Here is an 11,212-nt window from a genome sequence, read left to right as displayed (position 1 = left end):
CACTTCACACAGTCTCTCTAAAATGTATGTTAGTAGTAATGTGCTCCATGTGGCAGAGTAGACAAACGGCACAGAGGCTCCAGTGTTAGGCTTACACGGTTTCTTTATTATCAACATTATGTTATGGCGACCAGATTGTCAGCTTTGAATAGTTTTGAATAGGTAGCAAAGAGCAGGCATGTGTTTTCTCATACGGGTAAGAGTAGAGAGGAGTTGATGAAACGCCATGATGTCGAAGCAAAGAGAAACAGAGATGCTGATTCAAAGTTTGACCAGTTCCTTATAGATAGTAGCTCCCTCAAACTAAGGGCTCATTTATATTTCATCACACAACCATGTTCCACTGATGAACGACTTGCCATGCATGTCACATTGCTTTTCAGTTTTTTCAAATCTGTTATTTTCCTGAAGTAATGTCATGCAGCAAAGTATAGACTAGCCTATATACTGTAGGTGTAACCACTTTCAACCTGGGCATTATAGGCCTCCTTATAGGCAAACATTTTCAATGAATTCCAAAAATGTTCTCATTCTTAAATGTTTTCAAAAGTAACGAAAATAGCAGATCTACAAGCTAACAATGATGCAATAGCTATTTTCACTATTTTTGCAAGAAGCCATCAGGCATAAAATAGGGCTTAATATGTGTTGGCTACAGATGTGTTAATAATCATGTCTGTGGAGCAGGACTGTGGAACTATCACGAAGGAATGTTTCAAACGCCACTGGCCAAACTGTCAATCAGTGAAGGTTCATGACAAATCTACAACAGACCACAGTGACCTCATTGGAAACTCAAAATACATAATTAGTAGGCCTAATGGTATCGGAAAACAAATCAATGTCAAACGAACCAAAACAAGTAAATGACATGATGGTACCTTTGAGGTGTATTTAGCAACGTAGGCATGCATGTACAGTAGAATCTGCATCCAAAGATGTTTTCAACAATGGCCTTTAAGAAATGCCTGCAGTGTTTCCCAAGCTCAACATGGCACATCATCTTAGTATGGCACAGAGGAAAGTGAACGTTAATAGTGCCATTAGTAACAAAACATGTATGTCCATACAGTCCATACTCTGTGACTTTATACACCGACATCAAAAGTAGAAAGTAAATTTCACTCTGAGAGTTTACATTTGTACACACAGAGTGAAATGAACTCTCGGGATTGTTTTGTTTGAGTATCGAGTATAGAGGGAATAGATGGAAAAGTAAACTTGATCTCTTTATTTCTTGTGAGTATAAATGCTGCAGCTCAGAGAAAGCACTTAAGCTAAAAAATATATTCATAATTGGCATAACAGCATCCGTATTATGTTTCAGGTGATAGTGTAAAAAGAAAGGAAGTGAAAATAAATTATCTGAACAATAATTATAATAACAATAATTATAATAACAATAATTATAATAACAATAATTATAATAAAACAGTCTCAAATGAAGATTTATAAACTTTTTTGTTTACCTGTTTCTTTTTTTGTAAATTCCTTTAAAATAGTCCATGAGCAAAAAATCCAGCATATTTGTCATAAAATGTCATTCAGGGGGATCACCCTCATCTACCCAAAGCTAACCCACACGTCCCCCTTTCATTCCTCTCACAAATTTACAGTATTCACAGTTAACTACAAACATGTTCGGCACGTTTACCACTGCAGCTAGACAGCATATAGTCCGTCTATCACAGGAAGTGATAATGGAGAAAAACTTAAAAAGGTGCAATTATATTTTCGTGTTTAAATGCGGACGGCCTGGGGGTGGGTTGGGGGTGGGGCGGGGGTGGTTGAGGGGTGATGTATAGAATCTACATTGTAGATCATTGTTCTGTCCTCTCAAATTAAAGCAGGTACCTAAAAGGGGAGGAATATGAACGTCCACAATGCATATTCCCTTCCCTTCCCCATCCCCTGTATTCAGCAAGACAATCATGATCAACTGTGTCTGCGTGGATGCTTTTTAGCACTGACAAATTGTGCAAACCACTCAAACATCACTAAGGTTTTTACATCTCTCAATTCGGGTTGCGATCCGGAACCGAAGGGAAACGTATCTAACATTGAGGAACCAGGAATGGGTCTCATCACCGGTCAGAGCTGGTATTATGTGGACTTCACGTCTGCTATACAATTACAATACCGGTGGTTCTCAAACCTTTTTCCTTAAGGAATCGGACCGTTAAAAAGGAATCGTTAGGGAACCGGAATTGTTAAAATTCTATAAAGAATCCCAACTCTACTCTTCACCACAAGGCAGGGAAGTCGACACAGTGAGGTCCAGAGGCTTGTGTGGTGCACCCAAACGAACCGCTTAGCGAGTCAGTGCCCTCGGCAAGGAAACCGGTGGCCTCGCGCCTCAACAATGTGTCTTATGATCTGGCCAGCCGCGGTGGATGGAATAGATTATTACCCGTGTCCAAATTGTCATGCATGGTACTTGACAATGATGTGTGTGTTTATGCTAAACATTAGAGGGCTTGCTAGCTGGCTAGATAGGGTATAGCTGCAAACAGGCGGATGTCACTAACACCCAGCCAAAGGGAGGACAGTATAGCCAATGAAAACGACTGGACATGCATGATGAATTGCCGCATTTGTCAGAGCGAAAAGCATACACGCACCGACTGTGTGTCAGTTTGTCTGTGATGTCTAACGAGACGTGACCTCCGTTTATGTAATATCTGAGCCCCACCCACCCCCTCTCCTGTTCCTCTCTCATCCCATGGCCGTGACCATGTTGTGATGCGGGTGGCCAAACGAGGGGTGTATGGGGGTGGGCGTGGGAAGCATGTGTCCGCCGTGGCTGAAGGGGGTCAGGTGGCCCATGGACATGTGTCCGGCCAGTGAGGCGGCGCTGAATGGAGAGCTCTTGTCGTGCATGCACTTTGAGTAATCCTCATAGCTGTCGTTCATGCGCTTTCCCTTTTTGGACTTGTTGGACATTTTGCGGTTGCGCGTCTGTATTCCCTCTTTCTTCATGGTCAGAGGCCGGTTCACCTGCGGTCACAGTGAGAGATCAGAGAGAGAAGTGTGGATGTGAGTGACCTGCTGGTTACGACGCAGGAAGGAAGTTGAAATACCTGGAATAAATGTCAATATGGAATAAAGTACTTTTACCTAACTAACTAATCAAACACACTTATATATGCCTTTGACCCATTTAGACCATTTAAGGCCTTTTAAAACCTACGGCAGTTTTATGAAAGACACCTGAGGATTCCTGAGAAACCTCAGAAATCCAGAATCCGGAAAAGTACAGAAAAGGCCTGGCTTCAGAGATAAAGTAACGTGCTGCGCGGCGGCAGCCGGTCTAAATTGCTCCAATTCATAATTTAACCTCCATTAACACTCTGGATTAACCCATGCACCCTTTAGCTCAGTGGTTCTCAACCTTTTGACCCCCAAATTAATCATATTTGAACTGGGATCCCCCACCCCGACAAGCACTTAGAATTGTAGGAGTTGGCATTACATTTAGTTTAACTCAGTTCCACAGATAAATATTGTGAAAATACACAACACAACGCCTCGCAATGACAGGTGTTGTGAGCTTGTAGATCTGATATTTTCACACATTTAGCCTCTTTCTCATATTATTTGACAATTTGGCCGATTTCACCGTTTCACCAGTCGTTATTCGATAGTTTAGTATGTTGATTACTTTTGATGCAGTAATGATCTTTCATCTTCATCTTCACGGCCATCTAGGGACCCCTCCAAAATTATGAGGGGACTCCCCTGGGCGTCCCGATCCGCAGGTTTAGAACCACTGCCATATATAGTCAAAAGTTAACCTTTTTTTACAATATAGAGTCAGTTAAATTGACTCTATAGTTCTTTGCATGCACTACATGCATTTCCTATAGCATATAGCATACACCCCATATCCTATAGTGTCTAATAACGCTATTCATGTCCATGTTGACCCTGCAGGCTCATTTAAACAGAGTCCCACTCAAAGAACAGTCTCACCATTGTGAGTCTCAAGGGGATTACGCCTACCATGGAAACAATAAAGCACAAAGAAAGAAAACACCAACGAGTCCAACGGTGTCTGAGAGGCAGCGGAGCACATGCATTCTCCGCCTCTCCCTCTCTCTCCTTTTTGCCTCTCTTATCCCCCAACAATCATTTGTAACCTGCCCGCCTGCTTCCGGTCTATACTTGACCCCGCTGACTGGCTGTGTACGGGCCCATGCAACCTGCAGTCTGTTCTAGGAGTCCATGCAGCAGCACTTACGTTGTGCAGCTTGTAGTAGAGGCCGCAGGCGTTGCACACGGGGTCTCCGTTGGCGTTGCGGCGCCAGAGAGTGGTGGTGGTCGTTTGACAGTTGGCACAACAGGTGCCTGCTCTCCTGGCCGCGGACTGCAAAGACAGCAATGAAACCTTTGTTAGAATACAGTGGCACTATATAGCACTGGTTCCCAAACACTGGGTCGGACTTGGGACCCATTTGTGCATGCAGGGTCGTGGACACATTGTTATGGGTCCCCATACTTTTTGTTTGTTTCCTACATTTGTTTTTTCATTATTATTTAAAAATATTTCCAAAAAACATTCCCAAAAAAGCTAAACTATTCATGAATTTAAAACAAAATTCATTTTTTTCCCAGTAACTTCATGAACAAATAAAATAAAAATCTAATAAATTGCATAAAGAGGAACAAATATTTAATAAGTGATTGTAGATCTGCTATTTGCACTAGTTTGGGTCCGGGGAGCGGGAGCTGATTGAAATTCATCTTTCCGTAAATAATAGTAATTAGGCCTATTTGCAATTTTGCCCTGTTAATTTTGACAATGGTTTGTGCCATTGTGTTCCATAAATCCATTATTTATTGTCTGATTGGTGTCTAATTGGTTTAGAGAACTAATTAATTGCTATACAATTGCTATTGAATTATACACAGTCTTTCTTTATTCTACTTTATGTACAGTATACAGCCTACTTGCAGTTTTAAAGGTTGAGTGCAAAGAAATTAGTCAATTTCAGTCAGTCAGTCACGCAGGAGCCCAGACAACCTGCAATGTTTAATTGCTATATATGAAAAATCACACTTTATAATATTTGCTTTCAGTTTCAAGTATTTCCCCCAAGAAAATAAATAATATGTAAATAGGCTATGCTTCTCTCACAGTGATTATAGATAACAGAAACAAATATTAAAGCTATTGTGAAATGTGGAAATTATATATTTTGTTCCATGTTTGTTGTCACATCTAGAATTCATTCAGTCCAAAATGGGTAAAATCATTATCAATATATTATCGCGATTTCCCAGCGTTATATTATTGTCACATAGCATGCATGCTTCATGTCGGGGATGGACGCCTGGATGCCTGGACCATTAGGTTATAGCGGAGCGAAAAGGAAACACGCGGTGGTCTCGCTGCTTATCTGGACTGGTCAGATATCCGGATAGGAAACAACTGGAGGCCTCGCAGCGACGCTGCTGCCACTGAATAGAATGAACCCCGAGCCCCGCGCGATGCACGTTATTGGCTCATGGGAAGAGAAATCCAATGGATTTATCGAGGGATTCGAGGCTATATTCATCTAACAGCAATGTAGGCCTTAGACGTCGCTATAGTTCATATAGGCATCGACAGCCGCGGATTTTACACGAGCGTCTTTGAGTCTCGACTTAAAGCCGATAATAATTCAAGATGATTTAAATTGTGCATTATAGGACCTTCTTTTCTTCATTTTTTCGGTAGACGCGATAGATCAATGACACGCTGCTCGGTTAGTTATATATATTTGTTGTTTTAAATATGATTCATTATATATATATATATATATATATATATATATATATATATATATATATATATATATATATAACGAATCACATTTAAAACAATATTTCAATCCCAAAGCCTCATGGCTAAACTGCAGCTCTGCTATAGCCTATACTATATATCAATTCTGCAATAGACCGTATAAATGTATATATGCTGTGGTGCTTTTTTATTAATATCAATGGTGTTCTCGCCTATATACTCTTGATTTTGAATAAAATCACTGATATTATTCAAGTTGCATGAGCCTATAGCATAGGCCTTGGTTATATGGTTAAAGTGAGACACAAATGATTATGTAAAAATAACTATACACACGGATCAGGCTATATTCTGATGATAATTCAACCATCAGACTTTGAATTGGACAAAATTACCTTTTAGGCCTATACATACCCACATTCATTGATTTAATTAAGTGTTCATAATATGGCATGTTGTTTGAAATGGCCATATGTGAAGCATGTTTGACTGGGCATAGCCTTCTTCTGAATCTGAACTGCTGCCCTCATCATATAAGTAAAAATATAACATTGATGTTTAAACAGGTTCATTGTGGGGGGAAGAAGCCAGAGGGGTAAATACAAAGACGGATGAAAACAAAACAAAAAGGATGTATGGAGTAAAGTTACACATGCGCCTTTCCACCACAACACATGAGCCTCAGTGAAAACAAACACAAGCATGAAGCCACAGCAGCACAGCAAGGTCAAAACGATGCGCCGCGGCGTGATGGGCTACTGGAGTGTCACCCAGCCATTGTGCTGCGTGTGAGGGATGTTGCAGTGAGCCTGCTATCAGTGACAGTATCAGAAGTAGTGGTAATAATGATAGCAAAAACAACACAGATAGACTGCACTCCACTAACGGCCCGTGTGAAGGAGTGCAGGGGTGAGAGTAGGAAAGACAATTCCAGGAAACTGATTGGGAAAATATAACTTTCCTGGAATTGTGCCTCCCCTCCTCCTCTCTCTCTCTCTCTCTCTCTCTCTCCATCTTGTGATCTTTTCATTTAGCCCTGCACGGTTGTCCCCTCGCTCGCCCCTCCATGTTTGAGTGACTGAGTGGCATATTCTAGGCTACTCACCAGTCTGCGTTTGGGCTTGATGAGCGGCCGGTTCTGTCCGTTCATCTTGTGGTACAGGCCGCAGGCGTTGCACAGATAGTGGCCGGTGCCATCGCGCCTCCACAGGGGGGTAGAGGTGGCCCCGCAGTTGACACATTCACGACCCTCTGAGAATGGGGGATAAAACAGGTCGACGTTTTAATCACTTTCAACCTGGTGACCCTATTGGGCATGCATACCGTCTGTGACATTTGAAAAGGTGTGTTTGAAAGTATAAAATATACGGTAACCTTTACGGTTGACCTTTTGATCTGATAGACGCATGTTATAGGTTTTATATGTTTAATGTATCTGTATGTATCATCGTTTAAATAATTTTGAATGCATGAGTCTTTAGTTAAAGATTGAGAGAGACAGATATCTGGGAGTCCATATATAGAGAAGGGATGTTTGGGTTATACAGAATGAGCATGCAGGAACAAACAATGCAGCAAAAATAGAAAAAGAAAGAATGAATGAATGAAAGAAAGAAAGAAAGAAAGAAAGAAAGAAAGAAAGACTTTCTCTCCTAAATCCAGTAGGCCTATAGCTGCTATACGTGGCCTTTCTTTTAAAATGATCATAATGGCCAAATAATATGTAATTTGACCATGCAGGTGTTCGTTTGACAATTAAAGACAAATATATATAGTACCATTTACGTTTTTTTTATTAAATTTTGTATATAGGCTGCATTAGATGTCTTTTAAAAAGGAACATCTCCCTGCTTGGCGTGCTTGCTGATCTGTATATGGCTATGGCTGCTGGACTAAAAACATTCTATATAGATTATGTTCTATAACAGTTAATTGACTAAACACAAACATTGTATTTCTGTAACGTCGGCTTGTGCAGGCTATATGGTCTGCCGACAAATATGGGGAGTATAGGCGGCTACATGTCGTATTAACAAAGAAAACGTCTCTTAGCCATTTTGTCTGTTTGGTATATTTGAGCTGTATCCAGTTGACCATTCTCATGGATCCATGCTCACGCGCGTAATTGAGTTTTGGCTAAAATAGGATTATAACCAACCGCACGCACCCGACAGGGCGACAGGCATATGATATGATATGCATATAAAAAAGGGCAAAGCATCCTCATTTGTACGGTTCAAACACTGTTTACACAAATTCTATATGATCGTTAATCAAGTTGAAAGTGTATAACTTAAATGCTCCATGAATAATATAGGTCAAGCCTATTGCTCGTATTCATTCATATTAGCCTGTAGATTTCTGAGCAAATTAAATACACTTAGTCTACTGAATATGCAAATTTACAAAATAACCTGCAGGCTATACTATTGGCTTAATTGTGACTAGCTATACATTTGTGGAAATAGATCTTTCGACCCAACATTTATCATTTATATGCTGATTTATGCTGTCGCTATAATTCACATGCAGGCCTGTTGATTTATTTGATGGCTTCAAAATGTATCCTATATTTTGCTTCGCCGAGCTGTCACTGTGTGTGTGTGTGTGTGTGTGTGTGTGTGTGTGTGTGTGTGTGTGTGTGTGTGTGTGTGTGTGTGTGTGTGTGTGTGTGTGTGTGTGTGTGTGTGTGTGTGTGTGTGTGTGTGTGCGTGCGTGCGTGCGTGCGTGCGCGCGCGCGCGTGTGTAATTATTTCCCATAATTGCAAACTATATTATGCATCAAGAAAAGAAGAAAAGTTGCTGTCAATATAGCCTGATGCGACCATAGCCTGCGGTCCTATTGTTTTAATGTTTCACCAACTGATATTTTTGCAAACATATATCCTAAACTCCGAAACGAATTTAAATCAATTCATAGGCTATTCAGCTTTGTGCTTGTACCAACGGATTACTACACACAAAGTGCATATAGGACCAGATAAGTCAGTTCAAAATAATAATAGCCCTGCAGTAGCCTATTTGTGTTATACATTTCCATGAAGATATTAGGCGAATCGTCAACTTCATCATGATTTAGAAACAGAAAGGCCTGTCACTCTGACTGGAAACTCACCGGAACACGAGCGCGTTTTGCTTTTGCACTTGGGGTTGAAGCTGGAGGACGAGGCTCCCAGCAGGCTGCCCGGGTGGAACAGACTGCTGCCATAGTCGTGCGCCGAGGGGAGAGAGTACGTGGGGTAGGTCGGTATGGGATGGTGCGTGGAGGGCGTCTGAGCGCTCATGGAGGCCAGGCTGCTCCTGAGCGGACTGGAGCCCTCCATCTTCATTCCTTCCGATAATGACAACTGGTATTTATTGATAGATTCCTTCTCGTCCATTCTGATACTAGAGGAGGACGGGGACGCGGCGCCAGGGTCCGGCGACACGTCCTTCGGCGGGGTAGGGGGAAACGGGTATAGGTGGTGGGGACTCGAGTGGGACGGCGTTAGCGACGAGGCGGAGGCCGCGTTGGAGGCGTTGCTGCACGGGTAGACCGCTCCGGAGGAGCCGCCGGAGTGGTGCAGGCCAGCGGGTTTACTGAAGTGATGGCTGACCGCCCACGCGTTGTGGTGGTGCGCCGAGAGGGCAGCCTTCCCGCTGTCCAGCCATGAGATCCCCGGGCTGTGGATGAGATGAGGCCGGCACACCTGAGTCCCCGTGAGACGAGCTGTGAAAGAATTCAACGGCAGCCTGATTATAAGAAGAGTTGATGCACACTGTCTGTTTCATATGGCCTATATATATTTTAATATATACCGGTATATATATATATATATATATATATATATATATATATATATATATATATATATATATATATATATATATATATATAAACCTAGATATATAAAAAGAAGAAAAAAATAGGCTACCTGCATATACTATTTATGCGTTATTCTGCTAAAATAAAAATAATTCATTTAGATATATGTCTAATGCATGTTTGTATATGATTATTGATTTAATCTACACCCAAATCAAAATAAATAAAATGCACATGTTTAGTATTGTTTGTGTTTTTCACACCTGCACAAGATGTGTTTTATGTGGTTATTTTACGATCAACATTGTTTGATTATGCTAAACATTATTATGTAGAGCAAAAGCAACTTATTTTGTATAGAACACAGCAGGCTATAGGCTATATAGACAGATGATTCTTACCATGAGCTGCTTGGCTATAAGAGACTCTCGCCCGTGCGTGCGGAGAGTTTGGATAGTAGGGGTTCCCCTGCGAGTCCAGATGATTAAAGAAAACATCCACTTCATCCGGTGGTAGGAGCTGTGCCGTAGGCTCCATGTAGTTGTGCGCGAGGCCGGGATGGTGAGAGTCCGGGTGCTGTCCGTTAAGCATAGCATGGTGGTGCATCCACCGTGGCTGGTCAGCCGCAATATCCATCTCTGGGTTAGACTTGTGGGGCCGCTATCCAGTGAGAGGACGGCGGATAGCCTTAAATATGTTCCTCTGTAACCGCTGTGTCCTTTATTCGAGGTCCTCAAAGGATCGAACTATATAAGGCCACTTTAAGTGTTGAAGAAAACTCCAAAACGCGATCAGTTGGCAGTCTATTCCTTCCCGTTCCATCCACTCTCTGGAAGCATGTCCCGTTTGACACTGGAAACCTGTAAACCAAATATAGGATGTTAATATTTCAGAGGCAGTCAGAGGTGTTGCACTTGCACATAATCTCACTCGGTGTGACCACACAGTCATCATGTGCGGGAGAGCTTGTGGACACTGCTCCTTTTTAGGTGATGCGTCGAGATCCATGGATAATGAAGAAATCATCACCACCCACAAATTAATGTTTTGAATTAATGGCTAAGTGAAAATGTTTCACCTAAATTGCATTTACTCTGAAGTAAACTAAATCCGTCAGTTGATAACAGGAGCCTATATTGCTTTTACATGTTTATAATCTTTATGCTTTCTACCGAGTTTTATAAAGAGCGCTCAGCGAGCCATTCCATACCTTGCCAAGTTGTTGTAAAGATACAGCGTAGGTGAGCCGGTCGATGAATTCTTCTCTTGAAAATTGCTTCTTTTTTATCCAGAACTCAAAATGTAAAAAAGCGTTAAATAGGTCTATTGTCGGTTGGGCGTGCATGCGCGTTGTTTCTCTCTGCAAACTGTGACTGACTAATGTCTTCGTGGACTTAGTTCAGCAACATGTAGCCTAATGCAAGTCTGGCTGCAAAGCTCAGGCGCCAGGGATGTCATGCTCGCAGGGCGGAGTCTGGTGGACTCTCTGTCAGACTCGAGCCAATTGAATGTCTGCTCCGTTTCAAGATTCAACCCATCCCTGAGCCAGCGCCACTAGAAAACAGTGGCCGTATAGCATCCACGCTCAATGGACTACCATATTTGTGTTGTTTAAATATGTT

General features: G+C 41.8%; 1 protein-coding gene across 1 annotated transcript; it reads right to left on the bottom strand.

Annotated features, from left to right (window-relative positions):
- Nucleotides 1–1,781: 1,781 nt before the first annotated feature.
- On the bottom strand, nt 1,782–11,003 carry LOC310863571 (GATA-binding factor 2-like). Its single transcript, XM_083772016.1, has 6 exons — nt 10,801–11,003; nt 9,992–10,450; nt 8,901–9,494; nt 6,891–7,036; nt 4,241–4,366; nt 1,782–2,997 (listed from the first exon to the last, which is right to left on the bottom strand). Exons 2-6 carry the CDS (start codon nt 10,224–10,226, stop codon nt 2,716–2,718), a joined length of 1,383 nt encoding a protein of 460 aa, XP_083628142.1. The 5' UTR covers nt 10,227–10,450; nt 10,801–11,003; the 3' UTR covers nt 1,782–2,715.
- Nucleotides 11,004–11,212: the final 209 nt, after the last annotated feature.

This window comes from Protomyctophum parallelum (genome assembly GCF_964188405.1).
Source record: "Protomyctophum parallelum genome assembly, chromosome: 8".
NCBI classification, from domain to species: Eukaryota; Metazoa; Chordata; class Actinopteri; order Myctophiformes; family Myctophidae; genus Protomyctophum; species Protomyctophum parallelum.
This window is presented reverse-complemented; position numbering and strand designations above follow the sequence as displayed.